This window comes from Balaenoptera ricei, chromosome 10 (genome assembly GCF_028023285.1).
Source record: "Balaenoptera ricei isolate mBalRic1 chromosome 10, mBalRic1.hap2, whole genome shotgun sequence".
In the NCBI taxonomy this organism is placed as follows: domain Eukaryota; kingdom Metazoa; phylum Chordata; class Mammalia; order Artiodactyla; family Balaenopteridae; genus Balaenoptera; species Balaenoptera ricei.
This window is the reverse complement of record NC_082648.1, coordinates 44243475-44270040: the sequence shown is the minus strand read 5'-3', so window position 1 is coordinate 44270040 and position 26566 is coordinate 44243475. Positions and strand designations below refer to the sequence as shown.

At 54.3% G+C, this 26566-nt stretch overlaps 1 protein-coding gene across 4 annotated transcripts; it reads right to left on the bottom strand.

Moving 5' to 3' along the window:
• Nucleotides 1–3360: 3360 nt before the first annotated feature.
• On the bottom strand, nt 3361–24931 carry KRT7 (keratin 7). Of its 4 annotated transcripts, none has more exons than XR_009505372.1 (10): nt 24520–24931; nt 22892–23103; nt 20711–20771; nt 19411–19506; nt 17841–18005; nt 16606–16731; nt 14087–14307; nt 6094–6317; nt 5067–5098; nt 3361–3394 (listed from the first exon to the last, which is right to left on the bottom strand). XR_009505372.1 is itself a non-coding variant. In XM_059935935.1 (9 exons), the coding sequence occupies exons 1-9, from the start codon at nt 24847–24849 to the stop codon at nt 12068–12070; spliced, it is 1404 nt and encodes a 467-aa protein (XP_059791918.1). In that variant the 5' UTR covers nt 24850–24931; the 3' UTR covers nt 11913–12067. The 4 variants fall into 4 exon arrangements, 1 of the variants encoding a protein (XP_059791918.1); XR_009505371.1 differs by lacking the exon at nt 3361–3394 and adding an exon at nt 4099–4533; XR_009505370.1 differs by lacking the exon at nt 3361–3394 and having other exon boundaries at nt 4099–5098.
• Between the last annotated feature and the right edge of the window lie 1635 nt (nt 24932–26566).

Here is a 26566-nt window from a genome sequence, read left to right as displayed (position 1 = left end):
GTGTGTGTATATATATATATATATATATATATATATATACCACATCTTCTTTATCCATTCATCTGTCGATGGACATTTAGGTTGCTTCCATGTCTTGGCTACTGTAAGTAGTGAAAGCTCTATTATTCTTTAGGAGATGTGGGAAAGGATGAGGAGCTAGAGGGAAGTAGGGGACCAGGTGCCATGCACTGTGCTGTGTGCATGCTGTGTCTTCATTCCGCACAGCTCACTGTCTATAGGCTGCTGTCTGTGAGAGGAACAGAATGATTGCAACCAGGTACACACACGTGTCTGGGCATCTGTGTGGAAACATGTACATTTGTGTGTAACTGTGAGGGTTCCTATATGTGTGATGATGTGTATGAATGTGTGTATACCTGTATATATGTGCTGAAGAGAGGACTTTTGTGGGTACGTGTGAGTGCACAAGTGGACTCGTGTTGGTGAGATGGGGTCACAGATGGAGAACCGGGTATGGTGGGAGTGGTGATGGGAAGGTGCTGCTGGGTGTTATCCTGAGGAGGTGACCTCTGACTAGGGAACCCTAGCTCTAACCCTTTGGCTCCCCTATGTACCCCTCCTGCCCTGCAATTACTATAGCACCAGCCAGGGCAGAGGGAGATCAGTTGGCCTTCTTGAAGTTGGAGAGCCTTCTTTAAAGGTGCTCAAAACCCTTCCCAAGAACTCCAGTAAGTGAAATATTAATGACATTCATATCGATACAATTCTTACTATGTTTTCAACACTTTACATATAGTAATATAGTTAATTCTGAAACAACGCTATGATAGGTACTATTCTTGTTTTACAGATAAACTGCGGAGCAGCGAGGTTAATTAGGGAGGAAAAATAAAAGGGACAAATAAATCTTCACTAGTCAGGTCTGGAGAGGGCAGGACTGAGGCCCAGAAACAGGTGAAAAGTAACAGCAAGATTGGGAACAGAATCTGGGCCCTTTCTTCTTATTCCAGACTGGACTGGTTGATATATTGCAGCTAGAATCACATCAGGAAGGACTGCATTTAGACTCATCAAGACACTCCCAAGGAGGGTCTCGTGAAACACGTTAATAGTGGAAGAACAGGGCCCAATTCACCCAAGGACAGAGCAGACCAAACAGGACCACAGAGCCTCAGCTCATTCATATCTACTACGTGGCAGGCTCTGGAGACAGATGGATGAGAAAGGTCACATGCTCAAGGGGCTCGAATAGAGATGCGAGCACAGTGAAGTCACGTCCAGCACTTTAAGTGCCGCTATCAAGTGTGAGGCAGGCGTGGGGAGCCGATAGGGACTGATCCCTCGGGATCCCCTTCTGCTGAGAAGCAACTGATGACAACCCTCCTCCCTTCAGAAGTCACTCCAACTCACAAAGCTTGTAAATGAGTGAGGACTGACTCCCCATAAATGCCCCAGGCTGGAATATGGCCCGTGGCCAGAGGAGCCACTCAGAAAAGTGGTCCCCAAACCGCAAGCATTGCTGGTGGCCCATGTGGCCCTGGCCCAGCAAGTGACTAAAACCTGACCTCATGGCCCTTGGGATCTCCCGGCCTGACATCAGGCCTGGGATTTGGAAAGAGAACCTGTGGTCCACAACCAGTCCTCGGTGATGCTGGATGCAGGATGCTCACCGTCAATCCTGCCTACAGCTCCTGGCTGGGGAAGGGCGGCATTTCCTTCCGCACATCCCACAAAGTTCCTTTGTTGACATGATCAGCACAACAGGGGCTGGAAAAACTTGACCTTGAACATCAGAGAATCTCATTACCTCCTAGCAAAATGCAGGGAATAAGGAGTCCAACTGAAAAATCTTGTGGAGGAGTGGCTCTGCTTTCAGGCAGCTGCTTTGCATTGGGAGTCTTGGTAAGAATGTTTATACAATTGGTGTCAGTCAGAAAGGATCAAAAGGGTCTGATGCATGAGTCCAATGGGGCCATGTTCCCTACCCCTCAGGTGATTGACAGCCTGTCAGCCAAGTTCTGGTCCCATTCCTCTTGCATGAGACTGCTCTGTTTATCCAGCAAGGGGGGCCTTTTGGGTACCTGTTCTCTGGGCTGGGACCCAAGAGAACACAGCAGACACTCTGGCACTAGTGAACCTTAAAAGGTAAAGCCGGGGCCTCTGGCTAATTATGCACCTTAGCCCCACCCAGGGACATAGAAAGCAGGGACCATTGTTCCCCAGATGCATTGGTGATGTAATCCTTTGTGCAACAGAAAAGAATGTGAGCTTGCTGAGTGGAGGCTTCTCTCAGGCCTGTATGGCCAAGAAAGAGCCCAGAAACCCAGCCTTTCTCTGCTCACCCCACCCGCACAAACTGGCTTACCTTCCGCCCCCCCCAAAGTTGCCTTGTGAAAACTCAGACCAAACTACACTGTTGGAAGCCATCCAGAGGCTGCAACACCATGACAAGGTCATGGGGCGCTCCAGTGCGGAACTGCAAGGCGGAACCGCACGTGGAAGGTGGACTACACTCCTCGTAAAAGCAATACTTATAATTTCTATATATGTAAATTTAAGTGTGGCAGGATTTGCCCCAAGGAAAAATCTTAGATTTCCTGACTTCCCCTTTGAGTACTGTTTGGCAAGGCCCGGTGCCTAAAGAGGGACATTGGGAAACAGTGACTAAATCTGGACATAGGGAAATGTTTCTTTGGAAAACACCATCCTCCCTAGAGATATGGCCATATGAGGGTGTTTATGATGGTAATAATAATTTGTGGTTCAATATTAATGGTAGTTTAATGATATTTGATCAATTAACTGGTGAACAGATATGTTCTAGATTAGGGACAAATAGAAATGATTTGGAAAGTTATTCTTTAATAGATTATTGGGATCCTAATATTGTTTGTTGCTATATTAAATTGCCTTTGAGTAGCAATATTCAAAATAGAAATTGTAAAATATATTTTAGATATTTTAATGGCATTATAAAAAAGGAATGTCCATGTAGGAAAAGCTATGTGGGGGCTAGGGATATATAGAATATAAGGATATATTTAGACTTAGGTGTTAAGGTTGGTTAACCACCAAGAATAAGTCTTAGAACATGTACTGTACGTAATGGTAACCTTGGAATTTATCTTATGAGAAAATCTAGAAACTAAAAGGTATGGTTTACGTAATCTTTTAAGGAAATCTTTGTGGGTTCAAAATGATTCATTCTTTCGACTCAAAATAATAATATTACAATGTATGTTAATGATTTATGTAATTCTACTGTAATCTATATATGAGTATATGAAATAAAGAAAGCACGAGATGGTGCTATTTTTACTTGGCTGAGTCCACGAGTCTCAGTCTCCTTCCTGTTGTTCATCGCCGACGCTGTCCATCCTTTTGGGGTATCCTGGATCCTGTTGGAGATGGACTCCGACACTACACCATGGATCTGGAAGTAGAAGCAAAGCTGGAGTCTCTGATTCCAAAGCCCATGTTTTCCTCCACCGTGGTATGCTGTTCCCAGCCCACAGTCAGATCACTTGTTCAACTAAAACCTGGGCCACCCAATTGTGTCTATGTCCTCCAGCCCCAATCTGCCAGGGCCATCTTCCCCAGGGCCTGCCTTCAAGCGCCCCTGCCAGGGCAGCGGAAGGAGGTCCACCTTCATCCCTATCTCACTGTATGTCTTTCTGGTCCATGTCCTGGTTTGTGGCCTGCCTCACCACCAGACCGTCATCTCCAGAGGCCCAGGACTAGAGTGTCTTGCCCACCAAGCACTATGCCTGACCCTCAGAGGCCATTTTGCGCTTGTAGAGTGAGTGAGTGGATGAATGAATGCAGTTCTCAGCAACTCCGCCTGTGGACCCCAGGCTAGGAATAAGTCCACCATCATGCATGAATTAACCCCTTCTTTCCCTTTCACCAGGGACCCTCTGACACACACACACACACACACACACACACACACACACTCACCAACCTTTAAGATCCTGGTTCTATGATACCACCATCATCTGAAGTCACGTGGACCCACACACCAAAGGGTGCCCCCTTTTCTTTCCCCTCCCCCAAATCCGGCCAGCTTTGTCTTTGCTCTGGAGATAAATAGCCTGAGGAATCTAGGCACAAACAGCCAGAAGGCTCCATTCGCTGCATAACTTTTTATTGCAAAGGAGGAGTCCCAGGAAAAGAGGGGGTGGGGTAGTTCAGAGGGGTGGGGCGCTGGGTCCAGATAAGCCAAACACCTTGCCTCCCAGCGGCACAGCGTCCAGCCTGTCCCCACCCTGGGAATGGGTCTTTCATGGTCCAGTAAACTACATTCCAAGACTTTACACTCTAAGGTGGGGGGCAAGAGGGAAAGGTGAAGCAAGGTCCAGAACCGTGGGAGGGGGCGTCTGAGACACAGCGCCAAGTCACTGGGGCGGAAGCTAGGGTTCCTTGACTTCTCCTGAGCAGGGCAGGAAGGGTTCAGCATCCACAGGAGCCGCTGCAGCTGAAGCCCCCGACACCGCCAGTGGAGCCGCAGGGCGCGCAGCCGCCGCCAGGGGCGCTCGTCTCCAGGGCGCCGGGGCCAGCTCCAGACGGCAGCTGGACCGAGAGGCCCGAGGTTGAGACCAGCCCGCAGGTGTTGAGAGCGGCTGGTGGAGGAGGAAACCCCTTCTTCTCCCCGGCTCGCGCCGCCCCCGAAGACAGACATACAGATGCACAGACAACCCCCCTCCCCCAGGAGACAGACGTGCAGTGCAAACTCCCCGAAGTGTTAGAGACACAGACCGCATCCCCCAGAACCAAACTCGGGAATCCCCCCGACCCTGAAGTCAGACACGGATTCTCCCCACACGAGAATAAAAGAGTCTCCTCCACGGGGATAAACACACAGAACTTCTTCCCACACCCCAGGACACACCAAGAGATCCTCCCCGCAAAGAGCAGACCACAGAACGCCCTCCCCCAACACACACAAACACGAAACAACCACTACGAGAGGGAACAGCCCCCCACAAAAGGGAGACACACAGGCAGCAGACCCCTTCTCCCTTCCCAAGAGGATACACACACAGCAGGTGGCGGGGAGTTAAGATTTGACCCCTCTAACCCAAGTTACTCTATTATTTACTTACTGATGTTCCCTGCCCCAAATCCCAGGCCAAGCCTGCAGGGAGAAAGAGGAAGCAGGTGAGTGAATCCATCTACCAGGCAAAATATTCTCCATTCTTCAAGACAAAGCACTCCTGGCCCTCTCCAGACAGGCAGAAATCCTTCCAATCCCTCAAGCTGCTTGGTTCTCTCAGATCCCCTCAGCCCTTTTGAGTAAAGACTCCTTCTGGGCCTTTAAACTCAACCCTTCCTGCCTTAAAGTCAAATAATTCACTTTTATTGATGAATTCTTAGAGAAGGGAGAAGGCAGAAGATCTACACTGTCTTTGGCGTAAACTTTTCTTGAAATTAGAGACCATGAGGGGGGGCACTTTGAAGGAGACCACAGAGGAGATAGGTCAATTGTCTGGAGGATATTGTTCAAGCCTCATCCAATCAGTTTCCACCTGTGTGTCCTTGAGGTGGTCTTTTACTCTCTGACACTCAAGTTTTCTCATCTGTAAAATGGGGATAATAGCACCTCCCTCCCAGGGTTTTGTGGCATTTAAAGGAGACAATAAATGCAGATTGTCTGTTGCACGGTGCGTTCCCTTTCCTTCCCCTCAGACTGGTGAGCCCAGCTGGAGCTGGCAGTCCTTGGGTCTCTACCTGCCTAAGGTTAAAAAGCCAGGCCCTACTTGTTGCCATAAACCCTGCCTTCCCCAGGCCTGGAGGAGAGATGGGCAGAGTTGAGGAGAAGGCACCCCACACTGGGGACTTTACTCCCCCTGGCTGGGCCTTGGTCCCTGCAGCTGTCTCGATAGACAAACTGGCCCCTGCTTTCTGATCCTGGGGGTGAATGAATTGCCCATCACAGGTGCCAAAGGTGCTCGTTAGCTGGGATCTTTGGTTTAAGGGGCTGTAAGATGGAGGGAAAAAACTGGCTCCAGGAGAACAGATCCCTGGATACCCAGCTCACCTCTCCCCACCCCTCCCAAGCTGGCGAGGACCCAGGTGGTGCCCTCCCTATGCCCCTGCACCACCGCGTCTCAAGCACCGCCCAGCCCTCACCTGCTCTCCTCGCCTTCCAGCAGTTTGCGGTAGGTGGCGATCTCAAAATCCAGGCCCAGCTTGACCATCACGAGCCCCTGGTACTCGCACAGCTGCCGCGCCATGTCCTGCTTGGCCCGCTGCAGGGCGGCCTCCAGCCAGGCCAGCTTGCTCTTAGCGCTTCCTGAGGCACCCTCCTCCTGCAGAGCTGCTGGGTCCTTGCCTCCTCTCCCTGGTTCGCAGGGCTGGGGGTGAAGGGAAGACCACAGACAGGAGGACATCCTTGGCCCCCACCCCTCCCCACTCAAGGATACAGACCTTTCTCAGCAGCTGGAGGGCCAATGAGGGATTAGAGATCGTTGTGAGGAGTGAGCGTGCCTGTTCTTAACGGTGCGTTTGTGTGTCTGCCTCACTCCCAGGATGGAGGTTGGGGGCCAGCCGTCTTGATGACTGAGAGCCTTTTGCATCTAGTATAGTGACACTGCTAAAATGAGCTAGGGTCTGGGAAGCATCAAATGCTTTTCTGGGATGGGAGTTGAAACACTGGAGAGAGTCTGAGCTGCTCCAGCTACCTCATCATTAGGTGTTTATTTTATTTTAGTTTATCAAACATTTATTGAGCATCTATTCTATGTTCCAGGTGCTGTGTTGGGCCCTGAAGTAGGGTAGGGATAAGGAAGTAAGGAGGACAGGAAAAGGGGCCACCAGAACTAGGTCAGGGTGCCCACCACCATCACCAGGGAATTACCTTTCAGAAGCAGAGAGGAGCCCTACAAAAATGTGCGAGGCACCAACCCTGGCCCTGAAACAGGAAGAGCAGTGGGTGACATGGTTGGTTTGAGTACCCAGAGGAAAGGGATGGACACTTTTTGATTCTATGACCACCTCCAAAAAAATCCAGTTCCTGGAATGTGTTTGTCTGGGCCTTCATTCTCTTTCTTTCTCTTCAAATCCCAGCCTATTGAAATTCTAGCCACTGAAACTTGTGCCCTTTTTGTCCCCAGGTATGAAGAGGAAGTGGCACTAAGGGCCACCGCTGAGAATGAATTTGTGGCCCCGAAGAAGGTGAGTGACCCCAGAATACATGTCCCACAACTCAGAACCAAGGACAGAGGCAGAGGGAGCTCTCTGTGATTCAGAAAAGCTGAGGAACTTCCCCAGAATCACACAGCCCAACCTCTCCCCTATTTCTTTCCCCAAATGCCCCAATGCTCCCTGGGTGGCCCTGGACATCAGAGTACACTGCCTGCTTCAAGCAGGGTAATCATTCACCATCCAAGGTCACTCCCATCTGGCCAATGGCTTCCCTCCTCCTTCTGCCCTGTGCCTGGCAGAAAATAGGCACTGCATAAATTTTTGTGAACGGAAGAGTACATGAATGCTTGGGGATGGCTCCATCCTCAGGCCAGCAACAGCTGGGAGATGCTGGCATGAACAGTGCCGTTGTTCCTCACCTCTTAGACTTGACTCAGCATAACTGCCATCAGTGTACTGAGGCACAGAGATCAAGCAAGGGTCTCGCCCTGAGTCACATTGGCTTGGGAGCAGAGCTGATCCCTGGGACTTCTTCTGACCACAGATCTCTAGATTTCTTTCCATGAGATTCCAGAGCAGAGAGGGGTGGATCATCATTAAAACAGCCATTTTACACCAGAACCTAAGTTTCATGATAGTGCAAGCTGTGCATTCTAGAGAGATCATCCTAGTGGGTACCAGAGGAAATGCCTGGAAACCTCAAGACCCCCTCCCTTACCCAGACCTGCTTCTGACCCCTTGAACTGAGTAAAGGACTTCATCAATGCCATGACACCAGGCACTGGAATGAGCAGCTAAGGAGGGCCCAGAGAGTGTGCCCAGCCTGATGGGGTGCCCCTCCCTGGTGGGGAGAGCTCTGTGCTGTCTCCCCAGTGAGACTCCTGTACCACCCTCTCCCTTTAGGATGTGGACTGCGGCTACCTGCAAAAGTCAGACCTGGAGGCCAGTGCAGAGGCCCTGACCCAGATCGACTTCCTGCAGCAGCTGTTTAAAGAGGTGAGGGGCCACAGAGCAGTGGGGCAGCAAGGAGGATGGTATTTGGACATTGGAAAGGACTTGCCACCATTTGGCTTCTGAAACCCCTGGGTGAGGGGAGCACAGGGCAGAGTTGAGGGACCCGAGGCAGGTTTACTGTCAGAAGATGAAAAAGTATAGCTTCTTGTCTTATCTGCCAAACCCAAACAAGCTGTTGTTCCTGGTTACTGTGGTGATAATGATCGCAAATTGTATATTCACAAATCAGGCACAGATTGTAAATTGCTGCCTGATTTCAGAGGCCCTGACTGAAATCAGGCAGCAAGCCTCAGAGCTGGGCTCCTCTCAGCCTTGGGACTTTGGTCCTGAGGTGCACTGAGAGGTTCCAGGGTTGAAGGGGAGATGTCACCTTTGTACTGGGGACTCAGACAGTGAGGCTGTGGAAGAAGCAAGGGCAGGGGACGGGGAAGGACCATGAGAAAGAGGGCTTCCGGGAGTGGGGCTATGGTCCAGGAAGCTCTTACCACTCCCCCACTTCCCCTGAGGAGCTCCAAGTCCTCCACGCCCACATCTCAGACACCTCGGTCATCGTCAAGATGGACAACAGCCGGGACCTGAACATGGACTGCATTGTCGCCGAGATCAAGGCTCAGCACGATGACATGGCCAGCCGCAGCCGGGCTGAGGCTGAGTCCTGGTACCCCAGCAAGGTGAGTGGTCCAGCGCCCCCTTCCCAGAACAGGGACGCTAAAGGCTGAAAGTATTAGCAGGAGGGATGCTAAAAGGGCTTTGGCCTTTGTCTAGGTGGGATGGGTAAGGGAAGGGCAGGCAGCTCTCAGGATGGGGTGGCCGATGTGCAAACTGTGGGGCTCAATGCGATGGCATATCCTGTGTCCCATGAGCATCTGTGCTTCCCCCCAATGCAAGGAGATCAAGGCCACGGTGATCCGGCATGGGGAGACCCTGCGCCGCACCAAGGAGGAGATCAACGAGCTGAACCGCATGATCCAGAGGCTGACGGCTGAGGTTGAGAATGCCAAGTGCCAGGTACAGAAGCCTGGCCCACCCCTCAGCGTAGAAAGAGAACAGGGTTGGCCTGCAGCAGGGGGATTTAAGTCAGACACCTTGCCAAAGTGTGGGAAAAGGAGCAACATCAAACTTTAGGCAAGTCTTCTCCATGGAGAATGCTCTCCGTTCCCGCTGAATGTGGGGTGCAGGGGGAGGGCTGTGGAGGGGAACGGAATGACCAGGGCTTTCATGGTCCCAGGGGCAGAATGGGGCAGAGGAACTAGCACCAGTCTGAGAGGCAGGAAACCTGGGCTCTCAAACCAGCCCTGCCACTAGCTCACCATGTGATTTGGGGGAAGCCATTTCACCTCTCTGGCCCATTGTTCTAGATCACTGACCACGCACTTTGATGTCCCCAGAGGTTAGTAAGTGAGTGGAGCAGGCTGTACTGAAGGCACTAGGGTGTGGTAAACTGGAAAACAAAACAAACGGGCAGAGCTGATCAGATCCAACTGAGGCAGGCCCTACAGAAATGCAGGTCCAGTGTGGCCGGATCCTCTGGTTTTTCAAGAGAAGCCAGGAATTTGGATTTTTACATTAAATTTCAAAAATTAAGGACACTGTGCCAACATTCCCCAAGAGCACTAATTTGCAACCCCTGACCTAACAAACAAGTAAGGCCCCTTCTTCCTCTGATAGTCAATGGTCAGTGGATACCTAGTCTCTGACCCTAAATCCAGAAGAAGGAGCCTTAATAACCCTCCCCTGTCCCCCAGAACTCCAAGCTGGAGGCCGCCGTGGCCGAGGCGGAGCAGCAGGGCGAGGCGGCCCTTAATGATGCCCGCTGCAAGCTGGCCGGGCTGGAGGAGGCCCTGCAGAAGGCCAAGCAGGACATGGCCTGCCTGCTCAAGGAGTACCAGGAGGTGATGAACTCCAAGCTGGGCCTGGACATCGAGATCGCCACCTACAGGCGCCTGCTGGAGGGCGAGGAGCAGAGGTGAGGACCACATCTGTGGGGATGATGTCTCTTCATCCTCCAAGCTGTGCTTAGAGCTAGGAGCCTGTTTGCATATTATTTGCATCTAATTTGCATCATGATTACTTGGAGGAGGGAATTTGCAAGTTCTGCTCCCCCCAACTAATTTTTGACTCTTTCCTCTCCCCACAAGGTTGTTTAAGGGCATTGGTGCTGTAAATGTCTGTAAGTTATCTATACTGTGGGTTCTGAAATAAGAGCTTGGGGCTCCTGGTGGTCAGTCTTTTTCTTAAAGGGCCAAATAGTAAATATTTTAGGCTTGCGGGTCATGCAGTCTCTGCTCAACTGCTTAGCTTGTTGTAATGTGAAAGCAGCCACAGCCATAGCAATACTTCAGGAATAGGTGTGGCTGAGCTCCAATAAAATTTTATTTACAAAAACAGGAGGCGGGGGGGCAGGGACGGGGGGCACAGTTTAAGACCCTGAAAGGAAGGAGGGGGATGTGGCAGTGAATGATTATGATAACTTAAATAGCTATTTCAGCCTACAGGGAGGGCCTGGGCTAACAGTTTATCAAGGATGCTTGAGGTTAGACTACTGGAAGAAGTGCCCAGGTGTGAGGTTGTTTGAGGGGGAAGGGGGAATAGAAATAGAGGGAAGGAGCTCTGAGCAAGAGAAGACAGGGTGTGGGGACTCTGGCCCGCAGGCAGGAGCCGCTGGTGACGACCTTGCGAGGCGACTCAGCCCTGTTCTCTCCCCTCCCCCGCCCCCCGCAGGTGTCAGCAGCTCCCGGGGCGGGGTCGTCTGCGGGGACCTCTGCGTGTCGGGCTCCCGGCCGGTGACGGGCAGCATCTGCAGTGCCCACTGCAGCGGGAACCTGGGGGTGAGCACCGGCGTGTGCTCGCCCTGCGGCCAAAGCAGTGGCGGTAGCCACCTGGTGCGGTTTGCTTGGTGCCTTCTGCTTTGTAAATACACCGCTCCGCGAGCCAACCGTCCCTGCCTCCGGCGGCGGGTCCCAGAGCTCGGAAAGCCCCTGGGCTTGCGGCGGAAGCGCTGCAGGAACCAGCCGGCCTGACCTGCCCCAATTGCTGCCTTCTCCTCCTGCATCTCTCTCCCCGCTTGTCTCTTCACTTCCTCCAGGGACGGCGGGCTCCTCGCCCACAGCTCTGCAGCTCCCCTCCATCCCCAAGAGTCTAAATGACTGGTTTCCCCCAGCCCTGGGCAAAGAGCCAACCCTGACTCCGGCTGCTCTGGAGGCTTGGACGCCTGTGGCTTCTAACGGACAGATTGGTCCCAGGGCCCCTCCAGTGTGGACCTGCTGCTGCTTCCCCTGCCTCCTAAACCCTCCCACGGTGACTGAGGTTGCGTCTCCCAGGGGACAACTTTATGCCCCGCCTGGCTCCCTCTCTCTCCCAGGAAGGGCTGATTTGCCAGTTGGCTGGTTCACCCCAAACCCAGACCTAGGGCGCTAAATGTGTGGTCTTCTCACCACACACTTCTCACCTCTCACTTCTTACTATGTTCTCTGACAGCACAGGGCATTGGCTGGGGGAGCGGGTGGGTGCAAACAGCTCTCCCACCCCCTCAGCAGGAGAGGACTCCAGTGCCCACTTCCTGGCAGAGCCAGAACTTCCAGGGGCTTCTGGGCTTCTTCAGGAGAGGAGCTGGAATCAGGCCCAGCCTTGGGAGGGGTCAAGGCCTCACTCTGTATAAGAGTCAAGTTCCATAGAGCAGCACCCCCATGTTACCACTGTGCTGTCCCAGTTATCAGGGCAGACCCTGTGCTCTCGAGCCCTCCCCTCCCCACCGCCTTCCCTGCCCAGCCTAATGAAGCCAGGATACCAGGTGGTGGGCATGGGCTCACCCAAGCCTCAGAAAGCAGCTGCTTTATTGGAAGCTATTCTGACATCATTTTTCAGACTGCCTTGCAGTCTTGGGACCAGGGATGGGACCAGGGATGGAGGTCCTTTTGAGACGATGGTGTCTCCCCACACCAGCGGCTCAGTTGCGGGTGCTCCTGCCGGGGGTGGATGTGGTCCTAATGGAATAGGCCTTGGGGGCCCCAGGCCCTCCACCACTGGAGAATCTCAGGGCATTGCTGCCCATGGTTCCCCCGAAGGTCAGCCGGCTGCCAGCACCGCCCGTGGAACTGACCACAGCTGAGAGAGAAGGGAGGAGGTCTCCATCAGCGTGAGGCCCACTACCCGAGGCCCCCGCCCTCCTGCCATAGCTGCCCGTCTCCCTCCTCCCACCCACCTCCCTTCCCACCAACAGCCAGGGGCCAACCCAGAAGGAGCCTCAGACAGAGATGAGGGCTGCTCCACACTGCCCCCACCCACCCTGTCCCGTGCATGGCTTTCCTGGGCTGTTGAGCCTCTCTGGATGGGAGCTGCAGGCCCCTGCTGAAAGCTATTGAAGGGAAGGAGGCTCCCAGCCTCCAGAAGGCCAGGCCTTCAGGCCGATGTGCCATCCAATAGACCCAGCCTAGTGTGGACGGCATAGGTGATGGGCCCGCAGCCAAGGACTTACAGATGTTCACGGCTCCCACTCCTGCTCCGGTCATCCTGGGGCAGAGGAGATACCTGTGAGGGCTGCTCTCTCCTCAGCACTGGAGGAAGCATTCCCGCACCCCTCCGTCCAGGCCCCGAGCAGAACTGAGGTTCCTTCCTCTGTCCCCACACGTTCAGCCTTCCTTCAGCCTCTTCACTTTGGCCCTCCTGCCTACTGGCTACATGACCTTGGGAATGTCTCAGAGTCTCCACTTCCTCACCTATAATGGGGCCTAACTCAGTACCAACCTCAGTGTTGTTTGTGAGGGCTAAATAACATAAGTTACCTAAAGCCCTGGGCACACAGGATTCTGTAAATGGTAGCTGTTCTCGTTGTTTATGTAGATGGCTGCCTCTCTTAACCAGATCATAAAATCCTCAAAGCAGGCTGGAGCTTATTGATTCCTGCATCTCCAGTCCTTAGCATGAGGTCTGGCACACGGTAATTACTTAATATGTGTTGAAATAATTAGTGAATCGTTGACTGAGTGAATTCAGCTCCAGCCGGGACTGAGTGGGGAGGGAGGAGAGGGGGTGGTTATAAGCAGGCTGTGGGGCTGAAACAGATCTTGCCCTGGAAATTAAAAATCTATCCGAGACAGCTGGGTGTTTGTTTTGTGACTCACAGTTCCACTGTCACCAAGCCCTTGGCCTTGGGGATGAGTTTACTCTGCAGGGAGGAGGAGAGGCCTCAGTTTAGTGGAGGGAGTGAGGGAAGCCCAGCTGCAGCCCCAAATCCTGGAAGGGGGCAGGGCAAAGGTCAAGGGCAAGAGATGGGGACACTAGGAAGCTTCCAGGCCACTTGTCTGTTGACTGAATGAGTCAAGCCATCAAGGTACTAATGAAGACCCAACTTAATGGACATAGATGTGGGGTTTTTTGTGAAGAATTCCCTGGAAGACTAACCCAACCCAGCTTCATCTCAGGCTGCAGGTGAGTATGCAAATATTTCTGGAGACAGGGGAAATTTACCTCCTTACCACGCTCAGTCAATACCACGTGACTTAGCCCTCAGTTATGTAGTGAGAAGCAGCCTGTCGCCATGGAAGATGCCTGGACCAGGAATCAGCAGAGCTTGACTGCACACTGGCCCTGTCCCCTCAATTAATGAAACTAACCACAATTTCCCCTTCGTACACTAAGGAATCAGTAATACCTGTCTTGCTTACCTGATGTGTTCTGAAGATCAAATAAGATAACCTTGCTAATAGCCGCCCCCCCCACACACACACACGAAAGCGCTGTTACTACTTCAACTTTCCCACTGAGCTTACACCATATGGTCTTTCCCTCTCGAAAGTCATCTCATCAAGGGCAAAGAAGCAAGCATCATCTGTACCCTCCCTGCACTTCCCACACGCAGTGCCCTGCAGAAGAGGGTACACAGGAAATGCTTGCAAATGGATGAATGTCAAGCCCCAGGCCTCACTGAGCCCCAGAAGGATCCCCTCTCCAGATTCTTTGTCCTCACCAGCTCTCCTCGCCCTCCAGCAGCTTCCTGTAGGTGGCGATCTCGATGTCCAGGGCCAGCTTGGTGCTCATGAGCTCCTGGTAGTCCCGGAGCTGCCGGGCCATGTCCTGCTTGGCTCGCTGCAGGGCGGCCTCCAGCTCCTCCTGCTTGGCACGTGCATCCTTGACGGCCAGCTCCCCGTGCTCCTCGGCCTCGGCGATGGCAGCCTCCAACTTGGCACGCTGTGGGGAGTAGTGGGGCTTTGAGCTGGGGGGGCAGGCCTCACCAGCCACTGCCCTCCTGCTTCCCCATACTGCAGTGAGCATCTGGGCACCTTGCTGACGGTGGCTTCACTGGCACCAGCCTCCTCTCCCAAGCACCAGGGAATCCCAAGGGTTTCAAACATGGGTTTTGATACCCAATGCGTAGCTTCCACTTCTGGCTCTGCCACTTACAAGCCATGTGATCTTGGATGAATCAACCCTTCTAAGCCAAAAGTCTCCTCTTTTCTAAAATAGCAGTCATCACAGTATGTATAGAGAGATATTGCAAGTAATGAAATAATACAAAAGTCTTTGGCACAGTGTCTGGTAGACAGCAAGCATTTAATAAATGCTATTATGATCACTATTATGAGTAAATGCTATTATGATTTACAAATGCCCGCACACCTGACCCCTAGCTAGAGGAGTTCCAAGGCTATGGGATTCTAGTTTAGTCCTCAAATTTCAGGCAGCTGACCAGAACCAAAAACACCTTCAAAATAGGAACCAGTTTGGAACAGGCCCAGAACAGGGAGACTTGGAGTACAGAGACGCTGCTTGGAACCCCTAGACTCCGAGTCAACAGGCCCCAGGTTTGGGCAGGGGTGGCGTGATTCACGACGGACGTGAGCAGCAGCTGCCGCTTCCTGCCTGGCCTTAGTGTTCCCTCTCTCATGGCCCGTCCCTCACTAGAGGAGCCTATTTAGTCCTGAGCCGCTTCTTGTTCAGCCCCGAGAGCCACCATCCCCATCCCCTAGCGCGGTGCTCCTCCTCCTGCCCTCTCACAACCGTGCTCTGCCCTCAGACCCTCTCCCCTCAGAGCACGCACTCTTCCTCTCTGCCCAACGCCCCCAGTCCTGCCCAGGAGGCTGGCTGATGCCCTCTGCCCCCATCCACTGGTCAGTGCCCTTTCCTGTCACACTGGTGCCCCCTTGGCAAGGCCATGCCACTGCCTCTGAGACCCCGACAGTGATAGACACTGCAGCTCCAGGGTCTGGCTCTGCCCTGTTGGGTAAGAGGAGAACCGGATGTGGCAGAAGCTGCGGCGTTTAGGAAACCGCCATTCATCATTCTGTGCCTCCCCTCCAGGTCTGGATGCTGGCTTGCTGCACCGGTGACTCACAGCCCTGAATCTGTGCCAGGAGAAAGTTTCCACCCTCGCCCTCATGTAAAAAGGCCTGCAGGGCTCCAAGGGGAGGACATTTCTGGGTAGATCACCCCCACATCCCGTCCCCCAGCTCATCTGGAAAGTAGTCACCACCCATCAGCTTCCCTCCCTCCCCACTGCAGACACCCGCCCAGGCTTAGCTGCCCCGACCACCCCCATGCCTTGGTCAGGGCTTGGGGGACCCTTCCTCATCAATACCCCCCACCCCAGCTTCACAGCACCTCCTCGCATCAGTCTGTCGTCTGAGACCTGTGCCCTGACTATGTGTCCGGTGCTGGGAAGGGAGGAGCAGTGAACCAGATGGGGGCCCCTGCTCTTAAGGCATTTGTAATATCCCAGTGGAGGTAGGGGACAATACTTATTTATACTTAATTAATAAGTCTTACCTAATAAGTCAATACTAAAGTAATAAGACAGAAAATTTCAGAGAGTGATAGGTGTTTCAGGAAGCTCACACAGACTGCTGAGAGAGCGGCTGGGTGGCTGAGGAAGCCATCTCTGAGAAGAGGTCTTTTGTCCTAAACCCCAGGGGTGAGAAAGGGGCAGCCATGTGCAGAGCTGGGAGGACCACATTCCAGGTAGAGGGAACACCAAGTGCAAGGGCCCTGAAGCATGAAGATGCTTGGCAAATGTAAGCTACAGGAAGCAAGAGCACAGCCAGAGAGGGAGTGGTGAGGAGTGAGGTCAGCAGGTGGGGCGGGGCCTTGGGAGCCATAGTGAGGGACTCTGCTGGCCTCCAGCCCACCACCCCCCCACACCCCTTCCCCCAGGTACACATCGCACCCAGAGCTAGGTGCAAGGAGAGGGCTCAGTACCAGTGTGGTAACGAATGGTGGTTCTAGTCTAGCCAGCCAGCCTGAGGCTCCTTCCACAAGCTCTATGCCCAGCTAGGACTCCTGTTCTCCCTTCGGTCAAGCAGGACCTGGCCAAGAACATTTCGTCCTAGAGAGCTCACAGGTGGGCCCGAGAGACTTGAGCTGCACCAGCCTCGTCCCCAGAGCAGCAGGGACGGGGTTGACACCCTCGCCCCCAGCCTCCTTCTCCTCATCCTGAGCGTGGTCCCAGCCGGCTGCCCTTCACATGCCCCAAGGAGAAGGGCTGGTGCCCACCTGCTTCTTGATGCTGTCGATCTCAGCCTGCAGCCTCTGGACGGCCCGGTTCAGCTCCGCAATCTCATTCCGGGTATTCCGGAGGTCGTCCCCGTGCTTCCCAGCCTGGGCCTGGAGGGTCTCAAACTGGAGGGACCACACAGAAGAGTATGGCAAGGGGTGGGCCGTGATTACAGGTGACTTGTCTTCTCCCGACCCAAGGAAGGCCCCAGGTTCTGAGTGACAAGCCCTCCCAGCTTATCTTCCCAGGGAGGGACAGTCTGACTCCCAGCAAGCTTTGCCCGATGCCAGGAGGCCAGACTCCCGGACAGTGGGGTGGGGGAGGGGTTCAGTTTCCTGCCAGCCAGGATGGGGAGGACAAGGATGGCTCACCGGGCCCATTCCCACTGATCCCGGGGCTCTTCCCATTCCCATTATGTCCTAATGCTGGAGAATCACTGGAAGTCTGAGATCCTCACCTATTAACCTCTTCGTCAGCACCACCCATTTTACAGATGAGGAGAATGAGCCCCAGAGAATAGAAGGGACTGGCCTAGTGTCACACAGTAAGTCGTTATTGGCATGCATGTGTCCTCCCACGCACCATGGATGATTCCCTATCTCTGCAGAGACATTGCTCTATGCTGCTTTTAAACCCTCAGGCTCCCTCCCCCAGATCACTGGTTTGCCCCAGCACACCCCCTCCCCGCCCATTCCCTCAGCACCTGTACTGTCAGCTGCCCTGCCCACACCCAGTGCATATAACGATTAAACCTGCTCTGGAGCCCTTGGACCCAGGATCTGGTCCCTGCTCTTCCATCTGCTAGCTGTGCAGAGCTAGACAAATCACTTAACCTCTCCATGCCTCAGTTTCTTCATCCGTAAAAGGGGGATAATAATAGTGCCTACCTAACAGGGTTGTTCTGTGGGTTATATGAGTCAATACAGGTAAAACATTTGAAACTTTGCCTAGCATTGTGCTTACTTGCCAGATTTTAGCTATAATAATTATTAATCCATGTCCATTTCCTCTGCCCTCTCCCCCCACATCAGGCTGGAATCTTGCCCTGGGCAGGGACCTGGCCTATTCCTCCTCTTATTCCCAGGACACTGGAGACCACCACAGATTTAATCCCTGGTGCCTGTCAGCACAGTGGGACCCAGGCCCCAAAGGCTTGAGACAGGGTGAGGAGTAAGGGAAGCCGCCACGGAGGACTCTGCCAGGAAGAGAAAATATGCCTCCAGCGGCCACCCACCTTGGTCTGGTACCAGGCCTCGGCCTCGGCTCGGCTGCGGTTGGCAATCTCCTCGTACTGGGCCTTGACCTCGGCGATGATGCCGTCCAGGTCCAGGGAGCGGCTGTTGTCCATGGACAGGACCACAGACGTGTCTGAGACCTCAGACTTCAGCTCTTTCAGCTCCTGTAGGGACCAGACAGAACATCAGGACTTGGGGCATGACCCATCCCTGTCCCCGTGCCCATCCTGGGATTCCCCACACACTAGGGAAAGAAACAGGGAGAAGAGGCCAGAGTGGGAGTGAGTCACCAGGTAGCCAGGGGGCACAGACCCAGCACCTACTAAACAGCTCCACCAGCCCTGGCTCCCAGAAAAGCCCATTAGCACCTTCTGAAATCAAAGAGTCTGGTAGGATCACAGCGGACAGACAAGTGACAGAGTGTGGTGAACTGCGGTGGCTCCTGGCTGCGAGGTGCTACTGGATTTGAGCTCTGCTGTGAAGGGGGTCACTAAGGGGTGGGTAAAATAAGTCATGTTCCACCCTGTTATGCACGCTCTGCAGCCTTTAACACCGATGATACAGCCGTATTTACGGACAGGGAACTATATCTGTGGTATACTGTTACATGAAAAAAGGTATGATTCTATTTTATTAAATATATGTATTTCTATATCTCTATGTGTATATATGCACAGAAGAAGTCTGAAAAGGTAGGTATCAAGATAAGAGTAGGTATAGGAAACTTGTTTTCAATTTTATGCTTTACTTAATTCTCTAGATTTTCTGCAATGAGTATGTATTTCATAATGAGAGGAAAATAATTATATATACATGTATATACATACACACACACATATATATAACATGTGATAGACATATGAAGGCCCACATTGAGACCAGAAGTACCCAAAGTCAGCCTCAAGGATCCAGCCCCTGAAATTAACACATGTGGAAATTCTCTCGGAGTTGCTCATGGAGGCTGGATGTGCAGGTAAAGACCAGACTGAAGAGAAATGAGAACTGGTCTGTAATTTGCCTCACGTTTTCCTGTGTCCCAGAGCAGCCAGATGATCGGCCACCCTATCTTCTGCCTAAGGCCAGAGACTCACACTGACGGAATGAAGAGGTTTTTAAATCCCCTTGAGGGAAAGGAACTGGAAGCCCAGGGCAGGGCAAGCGTGAGCAGGAGGGGAGATGGGAGGGGCAGGCAGAGACGGTGGCCGAGCGGTGGGCGTAAACCCTCAGGCACTCCAGTCTCTCCTGACTCAGGCTCCCCTGCAAGCCCACCCAGCCCACCTGTGAACCCTGTCACAGCCCGGATCCCTCAACATCCTCCTGGTTTCTTCCAGCCCGTCCCAATCCCCCTTCCTGACAAATGATCATCCCACCCTGGTGTGCGGCTCCAGCTCCTACTGAACTCCTCGCCCACCATGGATTCCTGAATCCAGAAAGAATAAAGAGTAGGGTCAACTCCCCTACATGCACCCAACACACACCCCAGCTGACCCAGAGGCAGGGGGTGGACCAGATAGGCCCCTGGCTAGGACATGCAGGTTGCGGCACATCTCCCAACCCTGAGGTCCTCACCTCCTCATAGAGGGTCCTGAGGAAGCTGATCTCATCATTCAGGGCGTCCACCTTGGCCTCCAGCTCCACCTTGCTCATGTAGGCAACATCCACATCCTGGGAGGGGTGGTGGTAAGAAGGGGGAGAGGGACACCATGTCCTCAGTTCGAGAAACACTTAGGGGTGGGAGCAAGCCAGTACTGTCCAACCCCCAGAACCAATCACTGCTGCCCTCTACCAAGAAACATACAGCTCCTCCAGGCTGCCTGACACGCCCATGGTGGGAAGTTCCCTCCACTGGACCCGCCCAGGCTCGAGAGGAACATCATCTCCGCGCAGACCCAGGACTGGAGGTGCCTACTCAGCGCTGATAGCCCAGAGCAGCCTGAAGCCCCAAACCTAGCGCTTTACCAGTTCCTAAAGGCTTTAGTGGTTTAGACACACCCCCGGCTCTGCCGCCTACTAGCTATGTGACCTTGAACAAATCACCTCAACTTTATCAGCCTCAGCTTCTCATCCGTCAAATGGGAGAGCATGAAATCATTCAGACTCCAGGACACCGCTCCCAGAGATGGCAAACCTCTAGCCTAAATATGTAGCTTGCAGCATGGGTGATATAAGGCAGGTGGGCAACAGATAACACTGCAAGTCTGGGCCCCTGAGAGCCATCCTTTGCTGTGGTTAAGCTCCTGTGGAAAGGGCTCACTTCCACTCATCCCTGAATCTCCAAGGGCCCAGCACTCCGGGGCAGGTTACATTTCTGTGGATGGGCCTGGAACACTGAGTGAGTGTGTTTTGAATCAGAATCTTAAGTCAATCCCCTCTAAGATATTCCTAAGGCCTTCTGACCTCACTTGCACACCTCCAGGGACGGGGAGCTCACTTTGCCTCAAGGCACCCCATCCCATTCATTCAGTAAATATTTCAGGCATGCCATGTGCCACCCTCAACTGTAATTAAATGTTCTGATAGAGCACTTCCTTATTTGGGGTTGAAATCGTCCCTTCTAACCTCCATCCTGTAGTCATAATTCTAACCCCTCCAAAAGCCCAGAAACAAGTCTAGTGACTCGCCAGACACACCTACCCGCAAATACACACACACAGACATGCAGACACATATGTTCACATACGTACACGAAGCAGGCTTATAAATGGCTGGCTTCCAGATCTCTCCTTCTCCAAGCCCATCGCTCCCTTCTTATAGACCCAGCCAGACCCTGACCACAGGTCCCTACTGGCTGCTCAGGTGAGAGGCATGTGGTCCCCTGTCCCCTGTGCTTCCTACAATGCCACCCACCCTACCTGTCTGACCCCCTCACCTTCTTCAGCACTACAAACTCATTCTCAGCAGCCGTGCGACGGTTAATTTCGTCTTCGTACCTGCAGTAAAGGAGGGGAGCATGGTGTTGGTGCAGCTCTGCCTCCATCCCCCCACATCCAGGTGTGAAAGTCTGCCGTGCATCACCTTTACCCCCTCCTTAATGACACACCCGAAAAAACAGGTGTCAGCTACGAAACAAAATGTCCCTGACTTTTCCATATGGCTGTTCCTAGGGCTTTGAGTCTTGGCAGGCATGGGGGTGAGGGAGCTGGGAACATACGTGAATCAAAGGACAAAGGCTGCATATACCGGGAGTGAGAAGACGAATAACAGCCAAGCTTATGGACCACTCTGTACGGGGCCTGCCCCTTTCTGTGCTTCTCATGCATTCTCTCAGTTAATCCCTGCATTCTCTCCGTTAATCCCTACAACAATCCCATAACAATGGTGCTATGATTCGCAGGGAAAGGAACAGAGGCACAGAGAGGCTGAGTCCTCTGTCCAGTCACCAAGCTGCTAAGTGGCAAAGCCCAGACCTGAAGCCTGGCCATCGGATGCCTGAGCTCACACCTTAACCTGCTTAATCCCACCCGCTGAGGGTGAAGAAGGGGCCTGAAGAGGAGGAACCTTGTGGACTCAGGAAGGAGGAAGAACCAGCCCCCAACTAGGTGACAAGCGCCCATCGCTACTCCCAGAGCCCCCGCCTCCATCCCTCTTTCTCCCAAGGAGCCAGCCCCCTGCCCATAGGAGGACGCCGGCAAAGCAGGGCACGGAGCAAGAGGGCAGGTGGGCCTGACCCAGTATTTACTTGAGGATTCAAAATAGGTGTCAGAAACAGAAAGTCAGCAGTGTCCACGAGCTTCTGGAGAACAGCAGGAGCGATGTGGGGCAACTTTAGTGGGGAGCAAGATGCTCAGGCAGGCAGAGGCCCTCCAGGAGCCCAGACCCCCAAAGTCCCACTCCCCCAGGGCCTCTAGAAGAGTTAGGAAAATATCTGCGAGGCCGTCTGTCCACCCCTGCTGTGCCACTGGGCCCAGAGGATGTGCAGATAGGAGCTCCCTGGGCAGCTGCACTCAGGACCCCTTCCAGTTCCTCCTTCAGCCCCGGCCTGGACCTCAGCCTGACTCCCCAGGAAAGTGCTCTGTGGGTTCTGGGTGGGGGGGTCTGTGTGCACAGATGCACACCTGACAGCAGGGGCTCACGGGTCGTCCCAGGCCTTCCCTGTCCTGCACCGGTCTGCTTCCACCTGCCGTGGGATTAATCCTGTTGACTGTTGCCCTAGGGAAGTCGGGGGTGGGGATGGGGGGCGGGGTTGGGAATGGAGAGACACTCTCTGCAGAGGCCTTTGTTTGTTCTACCTCCAGTCAAAGCCAGTGTCCCTGCTCCGGCTTAGTCATACATCTCCCCAGGCAGAGCACAGAACTCACTCATTACCCCGAGTGCCCACTGGGCAGGGATGCCCGGCCCAGCCTCTGGCTTTGGTTTCTATTCAATGTGAACAGAGAGTTCAGCAGGCACCTCAAAGGCCTGTCCTCAAGACCCAGCCTTCCCGGCCTCCAGCCTCCCACTCCCTGCCCCTCCTCACAGCCTCCTTTCTGGTTCCTGCCCTGGCCGCACCCACCCCCAGCCCCCACAACCCCTCCCATCGCTCACAATGATCATGCTCTCTGCTTCTTTCCTTCCCAAGTTGGTTCCAGGTCGCCTCCTGGGAGTCAGGGGCCCAAAAACAAGCCCCAGCTCTCCCAGTGACCTACTATGCGATCTCGATCAAGCCCCTGAAACTTTCTGGACTCTAATTCTGCACGGGAACAAAACAGAGTTGTTCTAGAATAATCTGAGGGTCATGCAAGTTCTGACGCACATCATCTCTTGCCCTGCCCTTTCCTGGGCCTTGGTCAGGCTTCCGAAGGGAGCAGTGCAGATCAGGGCTAGGCTGAGATATTTCACTGGGAGTAAGTCAGAAGAAAGGACCAGAGCGACTTGGAAACGGCCCCCAGAGACAAAGAGGAGAGAGGAGAAGCAGGGAATGTGTTAATCAAGACCTTCCCTTCTGGGAGTTGTTGTTCTGAGCAGCTGTACCCCCTGACCCCTGACCCAGAGAGGATTTGCAGAGGGTGAGCTGAGAGGGGCACATGGGCCCAGGGCATGGATCCCGGCAGGTCGTACTGCGGGGCAGTACTTGTTCTTGAAGTCTTCCACGACGTCCTGCGTGTTCCGAAGCTCCACCTCCAGGCGGCCCCCGTCCAGCTGCAGGACCTCGAGCTGCTTCCGCAGGCCAGCAATCTGGGCCTCAAAGATGCCCAGGAGGCAGCTGCTCTGGGTCGACTTCTGCTCCTGCAGCAGTGCCCACTTGGTCTCCAGCAGTTTGTTCTGCTGCTCCAGAAACTGCACCTAGAAGGGGCGGGAGAAGGAAACTCATGAGAGGCAGATCGTGCCACCCACAGTGCGGTTGGGAGGGTCTCCAGCCATCCAGCAGAATCCACGCTCCCACTGGCTCTTCCCCCAACCTGGGCCCCTAGCCCTTGGCTCTCTCCTCCAGGATACTCTCTGTCTCAGCTGTCTCAGAGTGTGTCCAGGGCTCAGGTCACTGACATGTGCCAGTGCTTGTGCTTTAGGGTCTCCTCCCTCCTCTCCTTCCCATCGCATCACAGGCGATGGCCTCCACCTCCCTCTCTGAACGGCTGCCCCCTTCCTGTCTGTGTCCTCAGCCCGACTCGGGCCCCCTCCCTTCAGGCTGGGACCTCATCTCTTCCTCTCTCAGTATCCTCTCTCCCCTTCCCTCTTTCTCCAACAAAGCCTCAGGACAGGATGCTACAATCAAGCCAATGTAAAATAAGTCCCTAAGGAGCACCAAAATGACTGGTGGTGGGAAGCGAGCCTCCTCAAAACCAGCAACTCAGGCAGCAGGATCTGGGGGCTGCAGCCGAGCAGCAGCGGGGGGAACCTGGGCCTGGGGCTTCCTGCGGAGGCTGCCCCAGAACTTGAAGGATGTGTACAGTCTGAAGGGTGAAGGAGAGGAGGACATGGGGGACCAGGGAAGCAGAGAGGTACACAAAGGCAGGAAAGGGAAAGCCTGCTCTACGCCCAGGGGGGAGGCCCTGGCCAGAGGGGCCCAGGGGGCTAGCCCTTAGTTCTTGGGTCCAGCCCCACAAGTGCGCTCCCCCCCCCCATCTCTATGCCCCACCCCTTTGGGACATAAGAGGAAAAACACCTCTTAAATGGCCCTTCCCCGGGACCCTCAGTGCCCCCAGATGGGCTCTCTCCAAGGGCAAGTATAACCTCACCTCCTACCACCAAAAGGAGGATGGAGGACCAGGTAGGTGGGGCCGATGGGGCCAGGAGTCTGCCTCCCTCCAGCCCTTTATTTCCAGCATCTGCTAGATAATAAGTGGGGGTGAGGGGAGAATCTCACCCTGCCCCATCTCTGACTCCGCACAGCCCCCTCTCAGAGAAGGGGGCCCAGAGAAAGAAGTCCTGGCCTTGGCATCTGGAGTTCCCAACCTGACTCAGATGACAAAAGCTGCCCAAGAACCCCAGCCGACTCACAGACACAGCCCACCAGGACAACCGGACAGACCCACGCACACATTCCCGGAGGAAAAAGCAGGGAGATTTGGGAAGCTTGCTGGAAGAGAGGGCTTGGAGGCCGAGGGGGACAAAAATAGCTACAGGGTTCATGGAGAGGGTACAGTCCCAGATATCGGCGGAAAGAGAGCAGGCACCAGCCCTCCCAGCCCCTGGCCCACGTGCGCTGCGGGGCGGCTGCTGGGGCCTGGATCCTGGCTTGGGGCAGCGCGGGCCGCTCACCTTGTCGATGAAGGAGGCGAACTTGTCGTTCAGGGTCTTGATCTGCTCGCGCTCCTCCTGGCGCACCTGCTGGATGGAGGGGTCGATGTTCACCTGCAGCGGGGTCAGCAGGCTCTGGTTGATGGTGACCTCGCGGATGCCGGCGCCCGCTGGGCCCCCGTAGGATGAGCGCGCTGCCACGCGCGGCCGCGAGGCGCCAAGGCCGTAGAGGCTGATGCTGCTGCCGCCGAAGCCGCCGGGGCGCACCGAGTTCAGGCGCATCTGGGTGCCTCGCCCCGGGAAGGCGGAGGAGCGCGAGCTGAAGACCTGGGAGCTGAAGTGGATGGACATGCTGGCTGGGCCGGGCTGGACCGAGCGGCGGGCGACAGGGGGCCGAATTCGCTGACCTCCGGGCGACTTGGCCGCTTTTATCCTCTAGGCGCGGGCGGATAGGCTTACACAGGTAGGGGCGGGGCTGGCCGCCAGCCACCTTTCTCTGCCCGCCAGCTCCTCCCGGGGCCGCGCTTCCGCCATCGCACCGTCCACCCCTCCGAGGCCCAGGCTTTCGGTCCAAGCCTGAACCGTCCAGAGTGGGGAGGAGGGCCGCAGAGGCTCAGACCCCTTGATGCAGGCGGACGCAGAGAGCGGTGGAAGACAGCGGTCCCCGTCGATCTGCAACGGGCTCAGTCAGGGAAGGCTCCCTGGAGGAGGCTTGGGGAAGGAGTGAAGAATATCCAGATTCCTGAGACAAGAGCAGAAAGATCAAGCGGTAAAAGATTGGAGGAAGGGGTGGACAAAATGTTCTAGCCCAGGAGTCAGACCCCAATCCCCTCCCCAAGCTACTGAGAGCCAGAAAGGCATTCGCCGGCAGCCTCCGTCCCAAGTCCAGCTCCTCCTTGAGAGAGCTCGGCTCTTGAGTAAGCTGACCTCAAGGTGGGCCTGGGTGAACTGGTTTCCCTGGCCACGTGTCCCCATGCCTCATTTGCATACAGAGACCAGGCCAAGTGGGGCATGACCCCACTCTTGCCCCTCTCCTCCCTGCTCCAGTAGACATTTCCTGGTGATGGTTACCCTGGGCCTGCACTTCCCCCTGCCCCAGATCACATTCCTGTCCACTTAGTTTATTTGTCCCTGGAGAGGAAGGGGACGCCTGTGTATATTTGAGACACTTTGTGTGAATGTCTGTACACTTTTGTGTGTATGCACCTGCCCTGGGCTTGGCTGCATGCACACCCTAGGCATGTGTGTTTACATATGTGTCTGCATGTCTGTGAATGTACTTATACAAGTGGGCGTCTATGTTCGGGGGGGCAGGGGGATAGGTGTGTCTGTGAATACACGCTTGCACGCCTTTGTACGTATGTCTGTGCAACGTGCTTGTATTTGCCCTCAGACACTCCTCCCCATTCCCCACCCCTGCCACTTTCCTGTTTAAACGTCCCCAGCTCTCATCACCTCCCCCACCTGAAACCACCACCAAACAATTCCCAGCAGTTTCGAACCCAGCCCAAGATGGGGATAAATGTGCTGTTAGCTCTGCTAGAGGGGCAGCCTGAGGAGCCTTTGGAAAAGACAGCCGACAGGACATTGTCGCCTTTAGTCCACCTCTAGTCCCGCCCAGTGAGCTGGCCAGGTTGTCACTTCAGATCAAGCCCTTGGGGGCATCCTGGGTGGAGGAGGCTGGGGATGGAATGCCCTTCCTGGTTTCCATTTCGGTTAGACAAGGAGGACTAACGCACAGGAGCCCCTTCTCAGTGATCACAGTGGAGACCCAGGCCCCTTTCCCTCCCTCTCCTCCATATTGGTGTTGGGACAGCTCAGGCCAGAGGCTGAGGGATGCCCAAGGAGACCTTCAGTGTGTCTGCTGCAGGGTGTGTGTGTGTGTGTGTGTGTGTGAGAGAGAGAGGGAGAGAGAAAGAGAGACACACACACACACCACATCACACACATACACACTCACATACATATATGCATACATAAACACTCCCATACATTCATACACACACACACCACATCACTCACATGAACACATGCACATACGCACATATATACCACATCACACACACAC